Consider the following 27989-nt stretch of genomic DNA (forward strand, 5'->3'; position numbering starts at 1 on the left):
AGTGCAGACAAGGTATAAATTAATGTAGATCACTGCTCATTTCACTTTCACCCCACACTGCAGCATATAAATCACATGGGCAGGGGATCTCACTCTCTGGAGGAAGGCACTCTTATCTACCTGCACGGGGCTCTGCCTTCATCTTTCAGTATAATTGAGAGGGGAGCTCTGTAAGCTGTTAGCTCTTTGGGGCAGGTGAGTGAAACTGCATAGTGGAGCTCTGCTTCCAGTGCAACTCACAAGACATTGGCTCAAACACTGTATGACTGGTAATATTGCTGAAAAACAGTTCTGCCAGGGTGTATGAGCATATATTTATTTCAGCCCATACTATAACTTTCCCTTTCAGAAACATGGTTGGGGAAGACCATCACGCCCTCACAGTGGCGTTTAAAGTTCTACTGCCATGTGTACAAGTAAGTGCACATAGCATTACGTCCTGCAATTTCCTTATGGAGGAACACAGTAAAATGGTCATCAGAGTATTGCTGCCTGGGAGTTTGGCAGCAGGACAGTTGGAATCTTTTCAGCAGCCAATTAAAAGTGTTTGATATGCACATCCCTATGGGAGAGAGCCTTACTTTCCTCCCAAAGAGTCACTGGAGGCTCTGGAGAAACAGTTAAAGTTCCAAGCATAGCCGCGGTTCTTCACACGCCAAGTGCGTACAGCCTTCCACTGAACACGAGCACAAAGGGTTCTCCTTCCTGAAAGAGTCATCATGGGTTCATCTTTTACCATCCGTTCCCAATGTGTAGCTGAGGTACAGCACAGCTGCTAGATAAATGATTTAACCAGAGTTACCATATGATCAACTCCACAAGCCACATCAACTACCTCGCCTGGGACTGTCACCTGAAAAGAAAAAAAATTTGCTTTCAGGCTCTTTCTGCCACTTATGTGCACACACCCATACCATCCAGGCTGAGCGCCTTTTAAAGTGCAAGCCTTTGAAACACCTTGGTGATGGGGTTCAGTCCAGGGAATGGAGATTAGACTGAAGAAACATCAGCTCCAACTGCAGGCAAAAAAAAAAAAAAAAAAAAGCACAGAAACAGCCAACCCTACAGAATTCATCAACATGCTGAAAAGCACAGTGTATGCTCATGTACTGATCTGTTAGGAAATGCAGGGGATTGTAGCCCCAGCCCATTTGTTCAGAAAGCAGCACTGACTCAGCAAGATGATTTGTTAAAGCCTGGGAGATGCTTCACATTTGGTCTCAGTTCAAGGACAAGGGTGGATTTTTGAACTAGGAGCATGAACAGGTTAGTCATTAAGTTACACTGAGGTCTTTAAGAACAGCTGAACACTAGCATTTCACATGTGTAGTCCTCAATGGAGGACTGAAATAGCTGCTAGGTGGTGGAAAAGGCAACCAGCCACGAAGGGTAACAGATCCTCTACACTATATATGGTGCCCTATGGGAGCTCATGCTGCTGCTCTTTTAAAAGAACAGTAAGGTGCATTGCACCCTAAGATTCCTGACCATTTTAAATGGACACACCACTGCCATCTACTTTCCTAGTAGCTATGTCCAGGGAGAAATGGGATAGTTAAAATTTATGCACTTGGCATTTGTGCCTTTTAATTCACTAAGTTTAAATTAGCAAATCTTAACTAAATAAATGAGGAAGAAGCATTCATAACTTTGATAAACTACACTTCTGTGTGAAATTGCCCCTGCTTTAATGTGCCTGTGACATGAAAGTTGAGAATTCAGGCAAATAAGTTAGACAGTTGTGCCAGAGAGGGTGATAGCTTGGCCCCCAAAATATTTGAAAATCTTGTCTGAAAGGTGCGGACACTTTCAAACTCAATGCTCCATGAACATAAGTGTGGGGATTTTTCTTCTTTAATTTAAATGAAGTTTGACATAATCTTAGTGAACACAACAGATGCTGGACAGGGCTTGGGCTCTGACACTTGGTATACAGAACACTTAACTAGAGCCCAAGTCTCTCAGTTCTCCTGGTTAAGTATAGGCTAATTATAAAATGCCAGAACAATACTGGAGACAACATCTAGCTCTGACCCAACTCCATCCCTTCTGGTCAGGAAGTCCAAGGAGGAAGCGATAAGACCATCTTGCATTTGAAGTTTTCATGTTACTTTCAGTGCCAAAATCAACAACTAGGCCTAGTGAGTGGGTGAGACCTCACTCCTCTTTGTTATACAATACACTAAATACAGGGCATGTTTGTGCTTGAATGCTGTGTACTTACCCTCCATGGGAAATACTGGTCTTCCATTCTTCCAATCCCCAGGCACCCCCTTATATTCTTGCCCCACACAAACAGCTCTCCTCTGTCTGCAACAAGCAAAAAACCCAGGTCAGATTGCCTATGAACTAAGTAATTTTATGTACAAGGAAAGGGGTTGCAGCTATGCTGCTTATGGAGGTATGGCCTTCTAGTCAATCACCAGTAGGTCCTGTAAGTTTAGTTAAGAGAACACTTGATAGAGCAATGTTGTCTTCACAGAAGAGCTCAGGGAACAGAAGCAAACAAGAAGTTTTTGGTCTGAATCTTTTCTCCTCCACCCAAAGTGCAGGATTTTGTTTAAAGGAACAGAGTCCACCAGAAAGTTCTGAAGTCAGTGGAAGCTCCAGGTGTTCATTTTCAAAACTCAGGTTCAACATCCTCCATCTATGTGCACAGCTCTTAGAGTCAAAGCAGGAGCAGTGATGTGACTTTCAAGATGTTTAACTTCATGCGTCAGAGCACACAGTGAGCCAGATAAGCAAAGATAGTGAAAGCCACCACTCCACATCTGATAGAGTGGTGGCTTCCAATCAGGGTAGGGCAAAACTGCATTCAGTACATCTGGAGAAGTCTTAGGCTTCTCAGTCACTGGAGGTGCTCTTAAACATTTTACTTGAGTCCCAATTTCAAAAATGATTTATACCAATGAAAGAACTCTGGGTAGACAAGGCCTAACTGTTTCAGCAGGGGGTGAGATTTTTTTTTTTAACTGAAAGAGAGGAAGTCGTCCCTGCAGGGACACAGTTCTACTGGTTTATAGCTATTCCCGTATGAGCCTGGAAACACCAGTATAAAGCACCCTACACTGCTCTGACTATAGTGGGCAGTAAGAACAGTACAGCCTGTGTGCATGGACGAGCACTTTATCCACCTTGGTACAATGACATACGCTCTCCATTTCTTGGGTCAATGTGCCTCCACCATTATGGAAAGTCACTTGAAGGAGATGGGGTAAATGTTCTCTAATCCTTCCCATTTGGCTACAGCTCAATTCCAACATTATTTTACCTATCATTGAGGGAAGCTTTTACTCTTGAGATAGAGTACCTACTTCAGCTTTCCGTGGTGCTGCCCTCTGCTGGGCATTGTCAGACTCCAGTTATTTTCTTCACATACAATCTTGATGTATTATAGTTACAGCTGCCCTAACAGTGCCGCTAAGATTGTCAAGTCAGTATTTGCACTGTAATGCCGTGGTTTTTCTGCTTCAGACACTAGGTTAGTTAGTTCAACTTGCATATCTGGGCTGGTTGCAATTTAGAAAGCAAAAGGAAGGGGCACAGATCTGTTTTACTGAACCCAGATTAGGAATTTATCATCAACAGAGGCGAGGCTGCCATCTGTCATTGACATGGTCTGACTGAAAACATGATCCAAGCCATTGCATTGTTTCAGCATGGTATTTTTGAGGTTCACATTTCACGTTTAAAGAGTGTTTTAGAAACAAACATCTCAGTAAGATTTTAAAAGGGGAACAAATTGAAAAGACACTTTCCCCACTGATCCATGGCCTGGAAACTTACTGTTAAGTGCAGCAAATTGGCTGAGTCCGCAGCGAATGCGAGAAACACGGGTGTCTGGACTGAAGTCTGACAAGCCAAAGAGGGTGGGTGGGATCATTTCTGGAGTTGCTGTTTCCATCAGGTTTGGTCCTTTCCCAAGAATTCCATATCCCCAGACAAAGACATTTCCTCCTTCTGCATTACAATAAAAACAAATTCTGTGAGTACATTCACTCTTATGAAATTAATACAGCCTCAGAAATCTAATTAGATCCAAATGGCTATTTTCTTTGGGCTTGGCAAGTCATTCTGACTATTTAAAAAAAAAAACACAATGTGTTTCCATTTGGCTCCTTCCTGCATTTGAATTCTCTCTAACTTTGCCGTCAAAGCCAATTTTCCTTGGATCATGTTTCCCAAATGTAGTTCTGCCTCTGCATTATTAAAACTGAGTGTTTTCAGTTGGTCTCTGAGAGAGAACAGGCCCACAGTGCCCAAGGTACAGAGACACTTATGTCCCAGCATTCCTACCCTCTTGGATTTGTGACTAGCCAGCTCTCTTTCTGGTGTGAGACTTCAAAAAGAATTCTTCAAGTTCAATACTCGTGAAAGCTGCCAGATGGACAGCGTGGGAGAATTAAATCATATCGACACAGCAGTGCATGCTCCCTGTGCCAACATGCCTCAGCTCTGACCTTCAGGAACAACTTCTAGGGCTAAGTATTTCATTCCTAACAGCCTGTCTCCTCACCCATCTTATTAAATCCAATGGGAGCCCTGCAACAGCAAAAATGAACTCACCATTTACAACAGCATTGCCCGTCCCTCCACATGCAGCATCCTTTATCTTCCCAATCTTGAATGGTAAGTGCCTCGGAACATTCACCTATTGAGAAAAAACAAACAATTCTGACCTCAGAGAATGCATACGCCAGCGATGAGAACCTGGACATTCACTGGTGTTTTTGGAAGTTTCTCTTAGGACAAAGAGAATGTAAACAATGTCTACAGAATGTCTATTGTTGTAAGAGTCACCTTTCTCCCCTGTATCTATAGGATTGTTCAGGCGGTTACATAAACTATGGATGCTTCCTCCATCTGCTGGACTGAGGTCACAGTGAATGTGATCCCACAGCAGGAAAATGAACTGTGTTCAGCTGAATGAGGCCAAAGGTGAAGACAACTGATTGGGGAAAGTGGCAAAGCTGAAAAAATCCACCTTGGACTACAAAACTGAAGAATGTTAAGGGGTGCACACCTAAAGGAATCCATTCATCCCAGAGCTGAAGAACTAGATAGGACAAGGAAGCTAGCCGCTCAACAGGTGTTTGCAAACAATCACAAGAGAGACCAGAAGGCCATAGGCTGTAGCCCTTTTGTGACAGAGTTTAAAAGGCACTGGAAAACCTATAGTTTAGTGGGTGTGAATGCTGAATGTTACAGATAGTTGAGCATTTCCTTTTCCAGAACAGTCATTACTCAGACTTGGCTCAAAGGCAACATCTTTGGTGACCAAGCAATCTAACCCCATTTCCAGTCGTTCTCAGTATCCCCTCCAGGAAGCCTCATATTGGAACAGTCTGACCCCATGCTATTTAACCTACTAATTATCTCAAAACATCCTTCCAAACTAGATAATTAGCCCTAAACTGGGGACACATCAGGATTAGCAAAAGGAACTAAACTAAAAGTTTACTAAAATGGCATTAATTTGATGGTCTGCTCTTAATTTTCCTTCAAATATAGCTGAATATTGATGAACGAGGCAAACATCTGCTTAATTGCCACATTCAACCTTGAGTCAGCATTTCAAATCTATTTACCATAAACATTTGCTCTAAGAAGAAATTTACTTTTGTGAAATGACCCTGTGGGATTTTTGTAGAAGGCTGTGTTCGAGCCAGTAGGGAGGAATGGATGCAGCTTGCCCCTTTTATCCCATAAGTTTGAATGCGGCTAAATTTGTCAGATTACTTTTTGCTTGTGCATTTGAAAGCAGATTACAAATAAATTTGAAATGGATGAATTCTTTTAAAAAACTGAACTGTTCTAAGTATTTGGTCACAATATAATAGAGTACTCTTTATCACCAGGTCTCAAAGAAGATCAGTGTCATCATCCCCATCTTACAGATGGGGAAACTGAGGCAGCAAGCAGGGACATGCGTTGCCCGAGTCATCCAGCAGGTGAGTAGCAGAGTCAGGAACAGAACCCAAGTATCCTGAGTCCTAGTCTAGTGCTCTCTGCACTAGGGTATACTGCCTCAGAAGTCAGTTTCCTGACTGGATGCCAAAATACACCCCACACCCATGACTTTGAGGCTGAGCTTTCTGCAAACCTTTGTCTCTGTAGAAGCCATCTGCAGAAAGCCCATGTACATGAGAAGCAAGTTCAATTTTAAAAAGCAATTGCATGTCTGGACTTAGTCTGTTTTTTGCAGTCTCTGCTGTAGACTCAAACCTTAATAAAAAGATTAATTAAAGGACTGCATTATTTGCACAAGGAATATTTTTCAAAAACTATAGATTAACAGCACAACTGTCCACACTACAGATTGCCTACCCCACTTAAAAGAGATTTATAAAACATTCACCATGAGCCTTTATGGTCCACTGAGTCATGGTATAATGAAAAATCTTTGTGAGCTTCTGGCACCCTGCAGCGATTGTTTATAATCTGACAGAGGAGAATTCCCCACTCTGTGGCAGGCAATAAGTGCCAATTCATCTTCTGTGGGGATTTCAGCAAGCCAGTGTCAAAATTAAGCTATGATGTTATCAGATGTGGCTATTTTAAGAGATGACTTTGTACTGAATTAGACTGACACTATTATTTCCTGCCTTAAAATTAATGATGGGATGTTGAAAAGGACTTCACTGTTATATATAAAAACATAGCTTAATTTATTTTACACATTTAATGGGTTTTGGCAGCTATATTTTAACATGCTTAAGTATTATTAATCAGGAGTCTGTGCATGCTATAGGCTATATAGGTTCATCTAGGAAACCATCAGCCCTGACATCAGACTAACTCAAGTATAAAACAGAAAAAAAAGTGTAAATTGAACACTTTGAACTTCTCTATCTGCAGATTTCAAAGTGTTCCACAAAAATGATCCAAATCAATCTCCCCCTAATCCCTGGGAGATTATTCAGTCACCCCAAAATATATCCAGTGAAGTTGGGTCCACACAGCCACGCCCTCATATGTTCTCCTATAGGTATAACATGCCCACTATAAGCAATGCAGTTACCTGGGCTGTCTCTCTACCCTTTATGGCTAGGAGTTTCAGAATTGCCTGAGGGAATTAGGTGCCCGACTCCTGTTGAAATTCCCAACATACAGCCTTCCAGTTGGATGCAGTTTTAAATCAACTTTCCCTCTGGGACAGAGCAACAGCAGGGCTTTGCAGAAAACTCAAGACCAGTGAGACACAACTCATTTGACAGACTTAGGTATTTAAAAACAATATTTTAACTACATTAAATTGGCTCCTTTGAGTGGGGCCATCTGCCACTTGTTATTCGGTTCACAATGTGAGGGGTGTGGCTGGATTCCCAGCCAGACCAGGAAGCAGCAATGATCAGGACAAGTTAAAGATCATTTGCTTCAAGCCCAGAGCTCTCACTGCTGTTATCTTTGGGGACTTAGTACAAGTGGAGCTACACCTTAAATCCACTGAGAGACTGAAGCTAGAGCAGAATGTGGCCATCTATCTCCTCTGAGAGGGATCCTGCACTGAGCACATGATTCCAGAGTTCTCATCTTCTTTGGCTGCCTACTAGGTTTCAGAGAGGAGTTCAAGGTGTTGCTCTTTTTCCTGTGAAGCCCTAAATGGCATGTGACCTGCCTACTGGAGGGGCTGATTACTGCCAGAAGAGGCACTCCAGTCAGACCATCCTTGGTTTGCAAGCTGGCAGGGCCTTCTCTAGGACACAGGCCCTCAACTTTAGAACATACTTCCCTTGCTTGGCCTGAAACAGCCCTAAACCATGGGCTTTCAGGGCAAAACACGAATACAATCAATACGATTATTCCCAGACAGTAGGACTTAGTAATTGTGGGTGAAGATACACTGCTAGTTGTGTCACTTTACAGTGATTGTGTTATCAAAGGCACCTGGAGCAGCTTACTTTATAGCTTCATGTACAGAACAGTTATTTACATAGTGCCCAAAGGTTGGCAGGCAAGTTGCAGATGGAACATCCGACCTAACCTAACCTGTGTCGTCTCTGTGATGGAAGCCAGCTGCATGTATTCAGAGTTTCCCCATCCAAAGAGATCTCCTTCATCAGATACAGCCAGACAGCTGTCCCCATAGGTGGCAACCTGAACGATATTTACTCCAGCAATATCTCCGCCCAGTTTGGTGGGCACGCTGGTGATATTGTAATGGCCAAGACCTGATAAGGGGAGAGAGAGATGTGCTGTAATGAAATGCTGTACTTGTTCATATTAGAAAAAAGGTAGATACCATGCGCCTCATGGTGCCAGTCATTCAAAGACTGGATCTTTTGAAGCAACAAGAAAAAAGTGCACCTGCTTCTGGGGATGTGTTATCTCAAAGCTAAAACAAGATCTGACTGATACATCCCTAGCATGCCTCCTGTGTTCTAGCAGCTTGGTGGCACAGCTCAAGAGCCCACCATGTATATTACAAAGATCAAACAGTTTGGTATCCTATCTGTCTCTGTAGAGGAGATAAATAGCAGAGCACTTCAGAGCAGGCTAACGCTACACTAAAATGCTTGATCTAAGAGGATGGTTAAACAGGAATTAACTCAGGGAAGCCCTGTGGTCTGTGTTATGCAAGAGGCCAAACTTAGATTATCACAATAGTCCCTTCTGGCCTTAATCTATGGAAGAGTTGCTGATGCTCAACATCTCCCAGGATTTGGTGCCAACAGGGCTATTTAAAAAAAGGCTCACCACGCTTTACCCATCTCAAGACAACAGTGGTGAGCCCCCCAGTGATATTTTTATTATGACTGGGCGGTTGTGAATCATTCTTGTACCAGCCCCACACTCTTGTTTCATGTTGAGCAAACAAGTTGATTTCTTACCTTAGTACCTAATGATCCAAGCCGAGGCCTATCACCCCAAAACATGCATTGGGAACTAACACAACTATCCCGAGCAAATTGTGTTGCAGCAGTTCTTCTTCTATCTGCTATAAAGCCAACCAATTCCTACCCCCTGACTGGTGACTATCAGCTCCGATGTAACGCAGAGGAATCTTTCTGCTCACAATTCAGACTGATGCGTGCCACCCTGTATTTTGGAGGTGGCTGTTAAAAACAGTGAGGCTAACATACAATGGATTATGTAAAGCATATATACTCCCATTCACCACTTCCCCTCCCTACTTTACACTCCTAAAGGGCCTTCATTGCTGTCACCAAAAAATCAGGTTTCCCTCCAGAGTCAATTAACTCCACTACAGAGTGGGAGAGAGACCTGTTCAGCTGTCCTGTGGGTTGAGCACATTGAAACAATATTAACTGCACAGAAGTCCCATTCCTCACAACATCACACAGACCAATTGCCTAGAAAAAAGTAAATAAGCCTTCTTGATAGTATGGGTCTGTACAATTCAGGAGCGGATCAAAAATAAAATGACTCAGCATGACAACTCCTGGGACTTGACGTGACTGGTCATCACGCTGTCTTCATTTACCTCAGCAGGCTCCAGAGCTAATGCACATGCCAGCATATCTAGGGCTCCTATGGAACCTTTCCCCCTGCTGTGGAACAATCTGCTCACACACCACTTGTGATTAATGCTGTGTGCGTACTTATGAAAAGATGCAAAAAAACTTGACAACTTCTACTTAGCAGACATTCGGTCCTGCTCTGCAGAACCGGCTAAGACACAATCCACACTATCTAAAGAACCAGGTTTAATCAAGGCTGTGAAACATATTGTGACCCCCATCATATTAGAACATGGGTTTATCTTGCCTGTGCAGACAGATGTGTTAGTGAATGCTCTTTCAAACCCAGCTGAGACCCATGCTAAGATAGGGTCCCTAAAACCAGTTAGGTTTCCTGTGCCCTCAGAAACACAGCTGGGTCACAACATATTTCACAAGCATAGGTGGGGCAAGGTGAAGAGGATGGTTGATATGGTGACAGGCTGCCTGGGGCCAGATGGAAAGCTAGTCTGGGAGTAGGGGGACACAAACTGGGGAGAGCAGTAAGAGGACGCAATAGGCAACATGATGCAGCCAAATAGGAGGGAAAGAAGAAGGACCTTGGCCAAAGCTTCCTGCCTAGGACAGCAAAAGCAGCCAGGAAGGTGGTCTCAGTAAAGGCCGTTGTCAAGAGCAACAGGAAATGTGGGGGGGGGGGGAGGGGAGGAGGAGTCTGGAAGAAGGACAGCAGCAGTAGGTAAAGACAATATAGAGCTGGATAGGTAACCCCACATCGGCGCTGACCTCCCTGTGAGGGGGCACAGACTCACTCAAGTGGATAATGAACTCTTCTGGGCTCAGCCAGCACTGACCAGACCGAGCTGTCAGCCTTGCTGTGCCTGGAGATTAGCATAGAAGATGACAGCCGCAGACCTGGATGCCCCTGAGACTGCATGGACCAGGTACAAAGTGGGGGTGACCAAAAAGAGGAGTGGATTTTCCCTCTCTCAGGGGAAGGAGAGGGAAACGGACCTTGCTTTTGTTTGTTTGGAGAATCTCTTGTGTTCCAAACACAGGAAGGACTCTGTAAGCAACTCCAATCAAGGTCTGGTGGGGACACCTACCTGCCACACCCCAACCAGAGTCCTTCCCCACTGCCACTTCTCACGTGTCACCATGGGTGTGGGGGGAGTTTCAAGGTCAAACAGGGTCTAAAACGCAGCAAGGCCAGGGGACATTCAAACTTCTTCTCTAATTGCTCCCATCCTCCAAGAAATAAAAGGAATAGGCTTGGCTCATTCACATGAGCATGCAGAGTACTGTCTATACAGAACATGTTTTTATCTTGCATGTGCGGACAGAAAAGCATGTCATGGTTCAAGTCAAGGCTCACCAATACATCGAGATGGGATCGCTATGACTATTTCAAGCACTATACAGCAATCCCATACCTATGCACTGGAGATAAATGGCTTGAAATATTCTCAAACAGGTTTTGCTGGCAAGACAAAAACATCCTCTAACACAAGTGAGTTGCAATGTACCTTATCTCAACTTGCTGCCACTGTTAAATATCTGGCATTCTGTCTTCCAGTCAGTTGATCAGAGCAAACACTGTTCCAAGCTTTTACTAGCACTTGTTGGATTTTCTGCACAGCAACTTCAGCTCAGCTTCTACTTTTCTGAAAGGCCTACCTGTTTGTCCATCAGCTCCCCATCCACAGGAGTAAACATCGCCTCTCTCCGTCCTGAACAGACTGTGATCCTGCCCACAGACAATCTACATGCAAGTGAAAAGCTAAGTCAGATCATGTTGAGAATTACTGCACCATGACATCATGTGCGGACTTATGAATGTGAACCTCTTGTACTCAACATGCCTGTTCTCTTTAGCCAGAACTTGCCAATTTTGGGGCCTTCTGTCCAGAGCAAACAGAACAGCTACATGTACAAGAGGGAAGGTTAAAACCACCCCAGCACAGGCCTTGGTGAACACAGTAGAATTTTGGCTTTGTCTGTAGTGAGCGCTCCCGAAGTGGAATTCCAAACAACATGGTGAACAACGAGGCCCAAGCAAACCATAGCCCAACATCATAAAATGGCATCAATGAACGATGGAAGAGAACTCTCATCACAACCTCCCTTCCAAGAATGATTATTTCCTGGTTCACGTGATGTCAGCTACACCTTGCAATTTGACTCTTTGACTTAAGAACTACAGCAACCCGGAATGTCCCTCTGCCGCTCCACATCTGTTCTTGGACTGATAATGTTTTACGCAATACCCACGCCTGTCGTGGGATTGGCGTGAGCTATTCCAGTGATACTCAGACTGGGAAGCGCAAGCGGCTCTTTAACATGTCCCCTGCCGCTCTTTGCGGCACGTGACATGAAAACACGGTGGGAATTAATTATTAACCCGTCAAAGTTATTAACCCATCAGGAGGCTTTTACTATGTTATTAACCAATTAAGTTATCAACTTGCACTAAGTTATTAACTTATTTGCTGTGAGAACATATAACTAAATATTTTATTGCCCTGTCATACTGTTTTAAATATGAATATCTAGTACTATAGTAAATGAAACAATGAATTCCCATGACTGTGGCTCTCTTGGGGAATGCTGATCGCTAATTTGGCTCCTGAACCACTGAGGTCTGAGTATCACTGAACTAGGGCCAAAATTTCCAAAGGTAAGGCTTAAAGTCTCTCCTAAATGACTGGGTAAATGTTCAAGAACAGCGAGCACCTAAGAGCTGACACCAATATCACAGGGAGCTGCTAGGTGCTCAGCCCACCTGAAAATCTGGCTAGTGATTTTTAAGAGCCTAAATGAGGATTTAGGCTTTTAACGTTAAAGGACTTATTTTGGAAAACTCTGGCTGAATATAATGCGGGCCTCTCCCATCCCACTGGCCTGGATTAGTTACCTTTCTTTTCTAGGAGATCACTGGGTGGATTTTATGGGCCAGATTTTCTCAAGTGCGTACATGCAATCCAGGCAAATGAACACGCAAATGGCTAGTTGTGCAGTTTAACTGACCACTTTGTGCATGCAGTTACTGCAGCTGCATGAAACAGCAGGGCGATCGTGTGTGCTAATTAGGCCTCATCCAATCCTAGAAATCCTCATCTAGAATCTGACCGTATGTGAATCTAGCTGGCAATTTACAGGGAGAATGGTCTCATGGTTAAGGCATTGGATAGCACTGGGGACTTCACAAATAAAAGGTCTCGGTGCCCAACTGCTGCAAATTGGTGGTAAAAGGAGAGGTAGCAGACGCAAAAGAGAAGGCCGAGATGACTGAGAAATGGTCAGGGATAGGCCTCTCAACAGATAATACTCAAATGCAGCCAAAGAAATTCAGCAGCAGAGGGTGCCCATCAGCTAAGGTCTCATGTTTCCTGATCCTCCCAGGAATTCAGACCCAGCAAAGTCAATCACACTAGCTGGGAAGTGGTATAGGATAAGGGGCAATTGTTCAAGCCCCAAAGAATCAAGCAGTAGGGCCTCTTTCCCATTTTAGAAGACATCAGTTGAACGACCCCCATCCTCAGACAGATTTTAGATTGAGAAAAGGCTCTTACCTGCACAACCTTGCCTTCAAACTTTCGCAGTCGGTGAATTAGATGGCTCTCACTGCATCACCAGCAGAGAAAGAGAAAAGGTAAAACAAAGGGAAGATTTCAAGGGTTTGCAACTGAAACTTCCAGAGGCTTGCGCTCTTTGCAAAATATCTGGGGAAGGGAATCTTCACATGTACTCAGAACACTTAACACTATAGAGCACTTTCCATCTTCTGAAGGGAGAGAAATGATTTCCCCTTTCTATAGGTTAGTTTAAGTGATTAATCTAAAGCAATAGGAGTTCTACTCGGTAGAGATGGGACTTTTCTCTCAGGAGCTCCTGATTCCAGTCCCTGGATTATACCCAAACCACTAGATTATACTGCCTCCAAATTAATTTAGCACTAGTCTACCCGTTCTCACAGTACATTACCTGGCACTACATTAGTAGGGATGGAGAAAAGCTGTACTAAAAACCTTCACTGGGGAAGGGAGTATGAAAGTAAAGAAAATAGACCTGTAATTAATTATATGAGAACTTCTATTACGCAAAAATAAAGGGTATGAATTCGGGGGGTAGTCTCACCTGTAAATTTCACCTTCAGTAACTTTTCGGCCGCACTGCCCATAGGAATTGTTGCCCATGCTGAAGACTGAAAAACAACAACTGCATGCATCTGACTTCCATTTAGCTATTCAAGTTAATATCAAGCATTTATTCTCTCTCATAGATGTTGGCTCCTAACTGCAACACGGCCTGCATAATCCCAAAATGACACCCAAAATGCTTAGTTCTCAAGCACCTACAAGATGATCCTGAACCTTCTCACCAGGGTTCACCTAAATATGAGAGATTCAAGACATTTCAGGCAACAGTATCTAAGCAGTAATGTCATATGCACTATACTAGTACCTGGAAGCTAGTGGCCATTCCTCCATAATTGACTAGCTCCTTCGGCTGTTGCCTAGGAGACTTAGAAATAAGATCGGCATTTCCACAGAAGCACTAAATCAAGTGATCAATTCTCTCAGCGATCAATAGCTGCACTGGGATGCTAAATACTGCACTGAAGTTGGTGTGCTAAAGAATTCTCAGGGCATTTGAGAGCCAGTCAACACAGGTTCCTCTCTATATAAGCCTATTAATTAATTACCTTTATGAATGCAACATTCTACCTAGCCAAGTAGCACTTAGAAGTTTCACAAAGAAAATGCCATAAGGTATTGGCATACCTGTCCGAAACCTGAATTAGAAAATACATCCACCTGAAAGAGACAAATACCCTACACTTAACAAGCCCCAGGGCTAGACAGACAAACCATATTTTAGAATACTTGCAGAACAAAAACATCTACAGCTTGGGCCAGATGGAACGCAGAATGAGAAGAAGATTTAAGCTTAGAGTTTTCCCTTCACTGAACAATCCTGCTTTAAGGGTTGAAAAAACACTTCCATGTGCCATATTTATACAGTCAGGTTTGGATTCAGCTTTTAAGGAAAGAAGAAAAGACAAGACTTGACTTGAGCAATCAGACTCTGTTGTCCCTTGCCACACTATAAGTGATACTGTACCTCCTTCCTTGTCCGTCAGGATCAGGGAATGAGCTCTCCCGCAAGACACCTGCAAGATCCGAGTCTCCTGGGGAGTGTCCAGTGGTAATGGAATGGGAGATGGTTCCAAGACACATTCATAGCTTTTAGCTTTAAGAAAGAACAGACAAATCAGAAATTACCAACTTCTACAAAGTGAACTTGGTGTGTGTTTGCTCATGGATCGTATTTATGAACACATTGCCAAACAGATTCCTGTATTAGGTAAAGGACAATTTATGATCCAGAAAGCAAAGATCCTAACCAGAGTCCAGGGGTGACCTGGATCTATCTCATACTAATTGCTAATAGGGAAGGCTTGGAAACAGCAAGTGCTGGATTCTGCCCAGTGAGCAATTCACAGAATGCAGAAGTTTGGTGGCATTAGATTTCAGGCAGCCACATTCAGGGAATTTGAAAATTTCATTTCAGCAAAGCAGTTAAGCATGTTGGATGGATTACTGAAGAGCTTGAAGTTAAGCATGTGCTTAACTACTTTGCTGAACTGGGGGCTTTGTGACTCAGGCACAATGGGAGGAAACATTCAAAGTCAGTGTGCAAGGTGAACAGGGAACCTCACAAAAAGAAAAGGAGTACTTGTGGCACCTTAGAGACTAACAAATTTATTTGAGCATAAGCTTTCGTGAGCTACAGCTCACTTCATCTGATGCATTCAGTGGACCTCATGACACCATACTTAAAGCACAGCAGATTAAAATTCCTCTCGGAAAAAGGAATGCAGGAACAAGCAGCAGCAAATGTGGCTTCACAAGGGATCAAAGATCTAAAGTGTTTTTTTAAATATTGTACTAGAAATCAAAGAGTTGGTAACTCAACAGAATATACAATTAGTTAAGGCCATCAGGGAAAAGAAAAGAGCAGCAAAAAAGCAAAATATAATTAGCGCTAGACAAAAGGTTAAAGGGAGATGAGCTTTTACAAATGTATCAAAGGAAGAACTCATACTAGAGGGAAAATGGCTCCCTTAAGATCAGACGGCGATCTCTTTACACACAGTGAGTAGAAGTACTTTACGCCACAAGACATCCCACTGATTGCCTAGGATCTCTTGTGCGGCAAGGTACCCTCTTTGTAGGTATCAACAATCTGGATCTTAGTGACTGGAGGGAGTTTGCAATGCAAACAACAGGAAATGCAATCCAGGAGACTGCCTACACGGAGGCAGGTTTCACCGGGAAATAACAGCCATTCTATCGCTCGCTAATGCCGCTACATCTGCCCCTCAATACCAGAAAGATATTGACAGGCTGGAGGGAGTTCTGAGATTTAAACTACACTACAAAGCGAGGTCAGCCAGAAGTGTGTAAAGGGAAAAAAGAAAAGCACAACCCCTAGTGAACGTCATGACACCTGGCAGAGCAGGTGCTAGCTCATGCCAAAATCCCCAGGTTTCAGTTGAACACTGACACAAACATAGCTGGAACGAGGCTGGCTCACCTGTGTGCTAATATTGTTAAACTCATTCCAATACCTGTAAGAATGTATTTCACAACCATTTCATAAATACTAGTTGCTGCATGCATTAATATAATTTACAGCATCTGTATCCCATACAGTAAGGTAATATTTGAGCAGTTGTATTGTTAGCCTTTGTGACTCTGTGTAAGTCACCAGACAGGAGAGAAACATTAATTAGTATGAAGAGCTGATCTGCAACACAAGATGTTACGTCTTTCCCAACAGGAAAGGTCCATCGACACCAGACAGACTATTGTGGGATGTTAAAGAAGACAAGAGACTACTGTTCTGTTCTCCTCCCATGAAGATGAATCATGCAAGTGGATTCCTCCCATCAGCCGAGTTTGCAGCTCAGAGCGTATGGCAGGAGGGGATGAAAACACCAAACAAATGGAACTAGGCATCTCTATGCTGCTTCAACTCTGGTGGTGGGGTGTGGGTGTGGTGGTGGGGGAGGATTAGGGATAAGAGAGCCCGAGATGGTTAGCTCTAAAGGACATATAGAGCTTGCTTATTGTAGAAGCATCTATTACCTTTTGAAACATATGACTAGTATCAGAGGGGTAGCCGTGTTAGTCTGTATCCACAAAAACAACGAGGAATCCGGTAGCACCTTACAGACTAACAGATTTATTTGGGCATAAGCTTCGTTTTCACTCCATGCATCTGAAGTGGGCTTTGTACCCACGAAAGCTTATGCCCAAATAAATTTGTTAGTCTGTAAGGTGCCACCGGACTCCTCGTTGTTTTTTTGAAACATATGACTGTTCCTCATTTGTGTGTGTGTGTATCTTCATCTGCTTTAACTTTACAAATAACTCTTTTCCTTTTCCTATCTAATAAATCTTATAGTTTTTATGGGATTGGTTACAAGTGTTGTCATTGGTGTGAGATCTAAGGTGCAGGTGACCTGGAGTAAATGACTGGTCCTTTGGGCTGGGAGTAACCTGAATATTTCTGTGATTCTTGGTGTAAGGAACCATGTGTATCAGAGACATGCTCCCGTGGGTGGCAAGACAGATCAGAGTACCAATGAGACTGACTGTGACTCCAAGTTAAGGCTGTTATAGAGCCTGAGGAGTTTACACTTGACAATTGATTGGTGAAATCTAAGTATATAAGTCACAGCCAATCTGGGGTTTGTGTCCTGGTTCCTAAAAATCTGCCCTGAGGTTGGTGCCCCCCTCTTGAGCCACGACAGGCAGCATGACAATTACGTCAGCTAGAAGTGTGAAAAAAATCACATGCCTTGGTCAGTGTAACTTTGCTGGCAAAACCTGTGGTGTAGACACACCTGCCACCAAAATAGTGCTACTTACAGTTTAGCAGATATTGTTCGGAGAGATGACATACCTAGGCCAGCAAAAAAAAAATTCGGCCTCCACTAGGGGGCTCTGTCAGCAAAGCTATACCAGTTCTGTTGTGTAGACAAGCCCAGAGAAGAGCAACCAAAGTGATCAGATAGCTCAGCATTTACTTTCTTTGGCCCAATTAATAGCTAATTGAAGTGGAACGGCTTCAAGAGGAAAGCCTGAGGGAGCCCCACACCAGGACCCCACCTAGCCCAGCACTTAGGTGATGGCTGCTTACATCCCACCAGGCAGGCAGAGGGGGAATTGAACCCCATCTCCCACATCCTGAGCAACACCCCAAACCACTGGGCTATAGAGCATTCATGAGACTAGCTATCGGTGGCCCAACTGCTATGTAATTATTTCATTAAAGTGGTCCAGCATCAACAAGAGAAGAAGAGCAACCCACATCACAAGATCCCTTAGATCAGCACTCACGGCACGTACTTGCGAGATAGCAGATCCCTATTCACATCCCTTTTCAGTGGGCAGAGTGGGGAATCAAAGCAGACTCACCCCCACCCCAGGTGAGTGCCCTAACCAGTGGGTAAAAGTCAGGAGGGAGAGTGGTGCCCCCCGCTGAGGACACTCATTTAAGAAGAAGTGACAGATTGCTGTTCAAATCCCAGCTCCTCCTGAGGCCATGAGAGGAACCTGACCCAGCTCTGCCAGATCCCAGATGAGTACCCTAACCATTAAGCTAAACATTGTAAGGGAGGCCCTGGCCTCCCCAACCGCCTTGTGTGGCATTAGGCGCCTACCCAGTTGAGCCCCCAAGGGAAGATAGGCAGCACAATGGTTGGAGAAACATGCTGGGGTTTAGGCATGAGGATAAGAGGGAAGGTCCTCTCATAGATCAGTAACTGGCTAAAAGACAGGAAACAAAGAATAGGAGGAAATGGTCAGCTCTCAGAATGAAAGAGGTAAATAGCGGCATCTCCTAGGGATCTGTACTGGGACCAGTACTGTTCAGCATATTCATAAATGATCTGGGAAAAGGAGTAAACTGTGAGGTAGCAAAATTTGCAAATGATACAAAATTACTCAAGATAGTTGAGTCCAAAACAGACTGCAAAGAGATCTCACAAAACTGTGAGACTGGGCAACAAAATCACAGATGAAATGCAGTCTTGATCAATGCACATTGGAAAACATAATCCTAACTATACATATAAAATGGGGGGATCTAAATGAGCTGTTACCATTCAGGAAAGAGATCTTGGTGTCACTGCAGACAGTTCTTTGAAAACATCCACTCGATGTGCAGCAGTCAAAAAAAGAACAGAATGTTGGGAACCATAAAGAAAGGGATAGATAAGGCGACAGAAAATATCATGTTGCGTCTATATAAATCCATGGTACGCCCACATCTGGAATACTATGTGCACATGTAGTCGCCCCATCTCAGAAAAAATATTAAAATTGGAAAAGGTTCAGAGAAGGGCAACCAAAATGCTGCGGGGGATGGAACGACTTCCGTATGAAGAGGGATTAAAAAGACGGGGACTGTTCAGAGTGGAAAAGAGATGGCTAAGAGGAGATAGGACGGAGGTCTATAAAATCATGACTGGTGTGGAGACAATGAATAGGGAAGTGTTATTTACCCCTTCACATCACACAAGAACTAGGGGTCACCCAATGAAATTAACAGGCAGCAGGTTAAAAAAACAAAAGGAAGTATTTCCTCACACAATGCACAGTCAACCTATGGAACTCTTTGCCAGAGGATGTTGTGAAGGCCAAGACTATAATGGGGTTCAAAAAAGAACTAGATAAGGTCAGGGAGGATAGGTCCATCAATGGCTATTAGTCAGGATGGGCAGAGATGTTGTCCCTAGCCTCTGTTTGCCAGAAGCTGGGAATGAGCGACCGGGGATGAATCACTTGATGATTCCCTGTTCTGTTCATTCCCCCTGGGTCACCTGGCATTGGCCACTGTCAGAAATCAGGATACTGAGCTAGATGGGCCTTTGGTCTGACCCAGTATGGCCGTTCTTATGTTCGCATGCACAGAGGCAGAAACGTAGGTGGCTAGGGAATTTTTAGAGCAAAAACTTAGGCACCTACAGGGTTGGGCAGCAGCTGTGCATGGGTTTTGTGAATTGTGGTGGTGCCTAAACTTGGGATTTAGGCACCAAGTCCCTTTATGGATCTAGCTAGGTGTGCCCATAGTGTGGAGTGAGTGTACCCATTCTTAGCTCCCCTGAATTCCACTTTGCATGCCTGTAGCAAGAACTGAGCACACTCCCCAGCTCAGCACTGCATGCCTGAGGCATCAGCACTATCTGCAGCTCCAACTGCTGGAGTTCTCAGGGTAGTTTGACCCATTGTAAAAACAGATCAGGGGGAAGGGGAGCTCTAGTCACCAAGGGACCCCACAATTGTAGCCCAGATGCTACTCTGGGTCTTCATCTGGCAGAGAAGTTGTCAAGCCAATCTGGCTCTGCATTTGCATGTTAGAGCACTTTACAATTAAAGACAGCTCATTTGCCAGGAGAGAAAGGGAGCTGGATCTCAGGAGCCCCTTAACCATGACCCCAAATTTGCACCACAAATGGTACCCAAGGCCTTCTACTAGCATACAAATTTCCAAGCTAAGCTGACTCTGTGAACTTTAGCACACTTTGAAAGTTTACCCTTAAACAGCAGCCTGCAGCCTGTGTGTGGCTCTGGCACCGTTTGGCATTCCCGGTCTTGCTCACAGGAGCACCACTTTGTAAAACCAAAGTGACAATCTACTAATGTTTGGACTATTGAGGTTGGAGCTATGGGTTGGTCAGCTCAGGAGAAGACTAGTAAGATATATTCATTGTGCACACTGCTCATTTTCCCCTAGCTTTCTGAAAAAGTGATTTCTTTCCATCCCAAGAACAAGCATGAAATATCAGCTGCAGTGTTTCAGTAACCTACCTGCATGCTGTCATTTATCTGCCTGCTCCCATTACCTGCACTGGGCAGAAACACTCAGGCCTGATCACTCCTCAAAGAGGATACAACAGTCTAGGAGGAAACCGCATCTCTGCCTGCTGATGATTTATACATTAGGAATTCAAGGCATGGACAGACCTGACGTAACCAGAGCATTAAGGAAGAACTAAGCAGCAGCTGAATCAAGTAGCCTTTACTCAGTACCACCAGCAAGATTTGAAAGTAGGTAACTGCAGACCAATCCAACTGCAGCTTTTTAAGAGTCAGCAGCCTGCGTCTCACTGATATTGTTATTTTACGGTGGTAAGAAGCAAGCCTCTCTGCATAATGCGTGCTATGAGTTGTTTGCTAAGAAGAACAAAACAAGTGAGAAACTCCCCCCAACAATGGCCTCCTTCAGGCAGCACATGAAATGTGCAAATTATCAGTGAGGCTCAGAATCTTCCTGTGTCTCATCAATAATGGACGGGTGATAACTAGCCCAGGACATCTTGTTCCTTAAATGATGGTGCTGCCACTTGCACCAGAAGCCATCCTCATCTTTGGGCAGTGTAGCTGTGAGCATAGGCGCCGAATCCGTGGGTGCTCCAGGGCTGGAGCACCCACGGGGAAAAATTATTGTCCAAACAGCTGTAGCAGCTCCAGGATGGAGGGGGAGAAGCTGGAACATGGCACACACAGGAGAAGAGGCGGGGAAGAGGCGGGGCCAGGGCGGGGATTTGGAGAAGGAGTCCAATAGGAGCAGGAAGGGGGCAGAGTTGGGGCGGGGACTTTGGGGAAGTGGCAGGGGTGGAGTTGGGGCGGGGCCGGGGCAGAGGGGGGTTGAGCACCCACTGGTGCCAGTAGAAGTCGGTGCCTATGGCTGTGAGAGCACCTGTGCAACAAAGAGGCACAAAGGCTGCAGGGAAGATTTGGTGTGCTCCAATGCATGCAACTGTGACAGTAACTAGTGTAGCAACAGAGTACTGAACACACTGGACACAGATTCTGAGAGGGAGTAAACATGTTCCAACTATCTGCAAATTACTGAGACTATTTTTGTGAGTAAATATAGCATGAAGGGGTACTACATTAGACATTCAGTTGCTAGCAGTTAAGATGTATGGGTTACATAGGAGTACATGGTTATACTTTGTTACTCACACAATATATTCATACAAGACATTCTACAGCCCTTCTATTAAGAGTCATTACTGTTATATAAGAAGTTCACATGTATTGTCATTGTATTCAGTGCTAGTAAGAAGATAATTACAGTTGTACACCATGTGTGCGTTAGACTTACATCTCTGGCAAGGCAAATAACATCAAAATTGTGTTTTATAATTGGGGGGATCTTGTCTGCATAATTCCAGAAAAACAGCAGAAAGGAAAAGCTTTTGTCAAATCAGACCATTCTACAAATAACAACAAGCTCATACTGTCGTATGACTAGACTTCTGCTTTAACGAAAGGCAAAAAAAAATCTGGGAAACATGCACACAATATACCATCTGGGGCTAAATATTTCCCAAACCTTCCAAAGCAGTACTATTTTGAGTATATAGATGCATTCTCAATTGTATTTAGAAGCTGTCTGCCAATTTTGGTAAAAATTTAACTATGTTTCCATGAGTTAAGGCCCTTTTTGTGATTTTATGATTTGTTCGGATTGGATGCCTAATAACGTTAAAACATTACATGATACAGAAAAACTGCACCACTTCCAGCATCTATATCCACCCGGGCGATGGCAATGACCACCAGATACATGCCTAACATGTGCTAGCAAAGACATTTTCCTAGCTAATGGGTTACCCCTTAACGCCCAAAATGGGTCTGGGCTGGTACACTACATACATTTATAAAACCACTCCACGGACAAAATTAAATTCTTTACAAGACAGAATTCTCAAAAACCCTCTCAGCCACCATCACTGCAACCCAACCCCACTGGCTCTCCACCCCCAGGAAATGCCTAGGACAGTTTGTCTTAAAGGTCACCCAACACCCTTGGGATTTAGACTTCTAGAAACATCTGCAATGTTTTCCAATAGCTTATTTATGATCCCTCAAATCCTTACAAGAGCTGAGATGCTTACTTTGATCCTTCCTGCTTCTCTGAAAGCCAAGCTGAGAATCCTTGTTCAGCCCCATGCCCCAAACTTTGGTAATGTCAGTGGTTTTCGAGGATATTAGCGTGAAGCCATAGCCACATGCTGCAGAGGATATCTTTAAGAAAAAGCAAAACATTGAGTTATAAATCTGTTTTGGAAAATTGAAGCTTATTTGATTTTATAAACTCAGAATCATGTTTATTTACATTACTGCCCCCAATTCATGGCAAAGGAGTCTTCTTGGTACAACCCGTACAAGAGGGTTATCAATAGTCCTTATGCTGTTGTGGTTTAAGAATAAAGCTCAAACAGCTGCTAGACAAGCTTCTAAACACTTGTTCTTTTTAGCAACTAGTCCAAAAACTTGGTTTGTTTTTAAAGACACAGCCTGATCTAAACTTAAAAATTAGATCAACCTAGCTATGTCGCACTGGGCTGTGAAAAATTTCACACCCTGATCACTGTAGTTAGGGTGACCTAACCCCAAGAGTAGATCGGAAGAATTCTTCCGTCATCTTAGCTACCACCTCTTGGAGAGGTGGATTAACTACACTGATGGGGAAAAAACCCTTCTGTCAACATGGGAAGTGTCTACACTAGAGTTCTACTGTGGCACAGCTGCACCACCACAGCTCCACCACTGTGGCAACTGTAGTCTAGACATGACCTAAGCAGTACGTATAACAACTCAGCAAAACCTATCACGTCTGTGGATATACGAGACAACCCCAAAGTAGTCCCGACTAAAGAGAGACTATGCACTGCTGACCCGATTCTTCTTGCTTCTCTTCTGAATAAAATCCAGGATGGAAATTAATTCTAAACTGTTTTTTTTTTTTTTTTTATGCTTTCAGTAATAGCACGCATGGACACAGCACTCAGGTGCAAGTTTAGCACTCCAGGAAATAATGACTAGTCCCAGACTCTGGGCAGCCCTGGAGAGATTTAAAACCAAAAAGCTGTTCATCTCGATGAGACTACAGAGCTCTATCAACACACCTAAATTCACAAATGCAGCAACCCCTGCAATCCGCCCTGGAACACGTCAGTCATGCAAAAATTGTGCGGTCTTCAGGGTGGATAAAAATCAATGATTTTTTAAAAAGAAATAATCAAAAAAATTGGATTTTTTTTTAAATCGGATTTTTTTTTATAAAATGCTTTTTGAGGAAAAAACCTATCTAAAGATAGTTTTAATTAAGATACATTATAGCTCAAAGATATCATCATGGAATAGGGATTATACATTCTAATTCTATAGTATGAGACAATATATTCATGTAACGTTTAAGAAAAGTTCTGTAAATGAGTTCCAATAGTTCATGGATTAGAGACCCAATCTTATGGGGTTCCACGGGCTTCTGTATAAATTATTTAGGTTAATCTTTCTATCTACAGAATGGCAGTCTAGAAGATACCATTCGAGATGCTTAGTTTTGCAGTTCTCAAACTGTGGATTTGTGTCTCCAGAGGTAACGTGCTTGTTAACAGCAAAAAATGTTTTTAAATAAATAAATAATATACAGAGGTGAAAAATAACAGACCTCAGCTCTATTGTCCCTCTGCAAGTTTGTGTACACAGAGTCAATCCCTTACCTCTCTCTTATAAAGTGCAAAGTTTCAAAAAGTTCAATGAATAGAAGATTGTTGGGGGTGGAATAGATCTTGTCAAGGAGAAGAAGTCTAGAGACAAATGTGAGAAGTGAGGGACGTATGCTTGTTTTGTTAAAATATTGTATGTTTGCTGTTGAAGAAAAAAATCCAGAATACTTAACGTTGTTGTTCTAGTTAAATAAAACCATTTAAATGTCTGTCTGGTGATGTTCTCCTCCTAATACAGCATGGCTAGAAAATCCTCCAAATATTAATGATTAACCTGTTGAATTGGAGATAGTTCACCTCCCAGTTTACCTTTGGTAAATAAAATAACCAAACAATCATTCATTTTTGAATATAGCTGTAAAACTAATCTGAAAAGTTTTCAAAATAAACCACTGTTTAAAAATGTATAATGTGTACCTTTTAAAAATTAAACCTACATCTATCTCTGAGTTGTGAAGAATATGTATTAAGGTTATAACAACCAACAAGAATGCACTTTTATGTAGAAAACCATGATTAAATCGAGTCTTCCTGACTAGTGATTTAAATCATGATTTAAATCAATTTGATTTAAATAAAATCCACCCTGGCAGTCGTTTTGCGAAATAAAAGAATGAGAAGCAGGACACAGAACACCAAAACTTTTCCACTTCAGCACAACTTGAACAACAAAAATGAACAAGATTTTGTTTTCTTAACTAGTAAGTTGTTGGGTTTTTAAAAAAAAATAAAAATAAAGACTCTCAAACAATTTACATAAATTTCAGCCCTCCTCAGGCAGAGTGCAAGCCACCAAGAATTAGGCTAAAGGAGACGAATGAATTTAAACTACTTCTTTAAGATGGGTTTCTAATTTGTTCAAAGTGCAAAGGTACAAAAGAGCAACCGACTTTGGGGATACTTTTCTTCTGTGGGGAGTTAAAGGAAATCGCAAGCTCTCTAACATTGTCATTTTCCCCATCTCGGTTATGGTTCTGGCAATATAGTACATACAAGAGGTGGGCAAACTATGGCCCGCGGGACCGTCCTGCCCAGCCCTTGAGCTCCTGGCTGGGGAGGCTTGCCCCCCAGGCCCTCCCCTGCTGTCTCCCCTCCCCCATAGCATGCTGCCGCACAGGCAGCATGTCTGGCTCTGGCCGGGTGGTGCGGCTGCCAGTCCTAAAGCTCTGAACAGCATGGTAAGGGGGTGGGGAGTTGGATAAGGGGCAGGGAACCGGGGGGCGGGAGGTCAGGGGACAGGAAGCAGGGGGCAGTTGGATGGGGTGAAGGTTCTGGGAGGGCAGTCAGGGGATGCGGAACAGAGGGGGTTGGATAGGTGTGGGAGTCCTGGGGGGCCTGTCAGAGGGCAGGGGTGTGGATAGACGTCGGGCAGTCCGCAGATAGGGAGCTGGGGGGTTGGGTCCCAGGGTCCCATCGGGGGGCGGGGGTGTGGATAGGGGTCGGGGGGAAAGTTTGGGTACAGGGGGGTTTGGTCCTGGGGTCCTGTCAGGGGGCGGGTGGGTTGGATAGCAGCTGGGGTCCTGGGAGGTGGCGGTTAGGGGCGGGGGTCCTGGGAAGGGGAGGTCAGGGGACAAGAAGCGGGGGGGTTGGATGGGTTGGAGGTTCTGAGGGGGGCAGTCAGGGAGTAGGAAGTGAGAGGGGGCGGGGACCAGATTTTTTGGGGGGCACAGCCTTCCCTACCCAGCCTTCCATACAGTTTTGCACCCCAATGTGGCCCTCGGGCCAAAGTTTGCCCACCCCGCTATATACCATGCTTGAGCTCTCTAGAGCAGGGGTGACCAATGTGTGGCTCCGGAGCCACATGCTTCTCTTCAGAGGTTAATGCAGACACCAACTTTCCAATGTGCTGGGGGGTGCTCACTGCTCAACCTCTGGCTCTGCCACAGGCCCTGCCCCCCACTCCACCCATTCCCACCCCATGCCCTCACTCCTTCCCCCTTTTCCCCAGAGCCTCCTGAAAGCGGAGGTGCGGGGGGTGGGGGGAGAGAAGGTGCTGATCAGTGGGGCTGCCTGCAGGCAGGAGGCGCTGGAAACCGGGGGGGAGCTGATGGGGGACTGCTGACCTATTACTGTGGCTCTTTGGCAATGTACGCTGGTAAATTCTGGCTCCTTTTCAGACTCAGGTTGCCCACCCCACTCCCCCCACAGCGTACAAGCTCCTGTGTGTTTGCACAGGTCCGAGAACAATGGAATCCCATTCCTGTTGGGAGCCTCTAAGTACTACCACAGTGCAAATAATAAACAATGATTGTTATGACGACACAAACTCTCCTTAGGCACATTGACTCAGCTACATTGACAACAATGGAATTAAGGTAATGTTGATAAATTAACTCCCAAAAGCTTTATATTTTTGGACAGACACCTGCCAAGTCTGATTCATTGAGATAAATGCTAAAATCAGTGGATAGAAGGAAGTTTTTTTAAATCACCTTCTTAGAATGAGTATGTTGCTCTGCATTTTTCGACATGACATTTAAAATCTCAGACCTTGTTCTCTTTCATTCAAACAGGCTTAGAGTCCTGTTACACTGAGCTCACACTGACAGTCATTTGAACTTGGAGATTACGTCTCGTTAAAACACAGAAAAAAAATCCTCATCACCAGAAGAAAATACTTCTTTGAAATGAATCCCCCTGAAAAACATCAGAGACAGGCCTAAACAAAATGATTAGACCAAAGCTTAGGAAAGTTCAGGTGCTAATTTTGCAGCTGGTTCCTCTCACTATAATGAGCTGAACCAAACATCCAAGCCAAAACACCTGTGATCACGGGGAAAGTCAGGATCTGAAGAGTTGACTTGGATGCATCTCCACTCCCAAGTGTCCTTCCAATAATACTTAATGGGTCTCCCAGCTGTTTTCACCCACCTTCTCAGCTGTTTCTAGGCGGTAGGGTGTGGGCTGGATCCTCCGGCGCTTTTTCCAGCCTGCATCAGGCATAACGAAGCTGGGGATCCCCAGGGCCCCAGCATAACAGAAACCCCAGACAAACACCCTCTCCTTCCGCTTGGCCCTCTCCCCCACATACTGAAAAACTGGGGCAGAGTCCTCAGTTTCTCTCACTTCTCTGCTGCTCCTGGTCCTGGCTACCTTGCCAAAGCCTCTGGACAGACCTTGCAGCGGCAGTTCCCTCTGGGGCCCCAATAACCCCCTGTGGGGCCTCAGCACCTGCAGCCTCCTCTGACCTACCTGGGACCCCAACACCTGCAGCCCCCTCTGGGCTACCTGGGACCCCAATAACCACCTCTGGGACCCCAGCACCTGCAGCCCCCTCTGACCTACCTGGGAACCCAACGCCTGCAGCCCCCTCTGACCTACCTGGGACCCCAATAACCGCCTCTGGGACCCCAGCACCTGCAGCCCCCTCTGACCTACCTGGGAACCCAACATCTGCAGTCCCCTCTGACCTACCTGGGACCCCAATAACCACCTCTGGGACCCCAGCACCCGCAGCCCCCTCTGGGCTACCTGGGACCCCAATAACTGCCTCTGGGACCCCAGCACCTGCAGCCCCCTCTGGGCTACCAGGGGCCCCAACAGCCCCCTCTGAGACCCCTGAAGTCCCTGCACCAGCAGCTCCCCCTGGGGCCCCAGGAGCCTCTGCCAGCCCCGGCCCCCAGCGAGGAGCAGCGGAGCCGGGGCCATTGGCCCAGCAGAGCCCGATACGCCCCCCGCCGGGCCGGCAACGCCAACCGCCGCTCTACCCCGGCAGCACGAGCCGCGCGGGAGACGCCACCTTGGCGACCCTTCCCCTTTGACCTCCCGGGGCCCGCCCCCGAACCCGGGAGGACGGACTCGCCGCGCGACTTCAGCGCCGGGATGCGGGGCAGCGCGTGGGTCACGTGGGCAGAACGTGAGGCGGCCATGACAGCCGAGGCACGAGCGCTCCAGCAGCCCCGGTCGAGACCTGCCAAATCTCGCGATGTCTGCGATTTAAAGGGGCCAGGCCCATAATTTGGCGAGGCCCT

General features: G+C 44.8%; 1 protein-coding gene and 1 long non-coding RNA gene across 6 annotated transcripts in view; one reads left to right on the plus strand and one right to left on the minus strand.

Annotated features, from left to right (window-relative positions):
• The window catches only part of LOC144276687 (uncharacterized), a 42459-nt gene extending 25586 nt beyond the window's left edge, over positions 1–16873 (plus strand). For 2 of the 3 annotated variants that reach the window (XR_013348302.1, XR_013348303.1), the window contains 2 exons: positions 5859–5951; positions 16266–16873. This is a non-coding gene — a long non-coding RNA (uncharacterized LOC144276687). Of the gene's footprint in view, positions 1–349; positions 417–5858; positions 5952–16265 lie in introns of all 3 variants that reach the window. The other variant, XR_013348304.1, reaches the window with a different exon arrangement.
• RCC1L (RCC1 like) lies at positions 301–27803 on the minus strand. Of its 3 annotated transcripts, XM_077836944.1 has the most exons (12): positions 27300–27798; positions 26890–27242; positions 22402–22531; positions 14544–14672; positions 13557–13623; positions 12992–13043; positions 11097–11181; positions 7990–8171; positions 4567–4651; positions 3787–3960; positions 2225–2310; positions 301–853 (listed from the first exon to the last, which is right to left on the minus strand). In XM_077836944.1, exons 1-12 carry the CDS (start codon positions 27664–27666, stop codon positions 776–778), a joined length of 1788 nt encoding a protein of 595 aa, XP_077693070.1. In that variant the 5' UTR covers positions 27667–27798; the 3' UTR covers positions 301–775. The 3 variants fall into 3 exon arrangements, with proteins under 3 accessions (XP_077693070.1, XP_077693069.1, XP_077693071.1); XM_077836943.1 differs by having other exon boundaries at positions 26890–27803; XM_077836945.1 differs by lacking the exons at positions 26890–27242; positions 27300–27798 and adding an exon at positions 26451–26574.
• Positions 27804–27989: the final 186 nt, after the last annotated feature.

The sequence above is a fragment of the Eretmochelys imbricata genome, chromosome 17, assembly GCF_965152235.1.
Source record: "Eretmochelys imbricata isolate rEreImb1 chromosome 17, rEreImb1.hap1, whole genome shotgun sequence".
Taxonomy (NCBI): Eukaryota; Metazoa; Chordata; order Testudines; family Cheloniidae; genus Eretmochelys; species Eretmochelys imbricata.

Excerpts from the sequence above, each read along its gene's own strand:
- RCC1L (XM_077836943.1), bottom strand. The coding sequence starts at position 27,666 with ATGGCCCCGGCTCCGCTGCTCCTCGCTGGGGGCCGGGGCTGGCAGAGG. Across the intron at positions 8,172-11,096 it reads GGGAGCTGATGGACAAACAG|GTCTTGGCCATTACAATATC; the intron begins GTAGGCCTTTCA and ends TCCCCTTATCAG. Across the intron at positions 854-2,224 it reads ACCAGTATTTCCCATGGAGG|GTGACAGTCCCAGGCGAGGT; the intron begins GTAAGTACACAG and ends TTTTCTTTTCAG.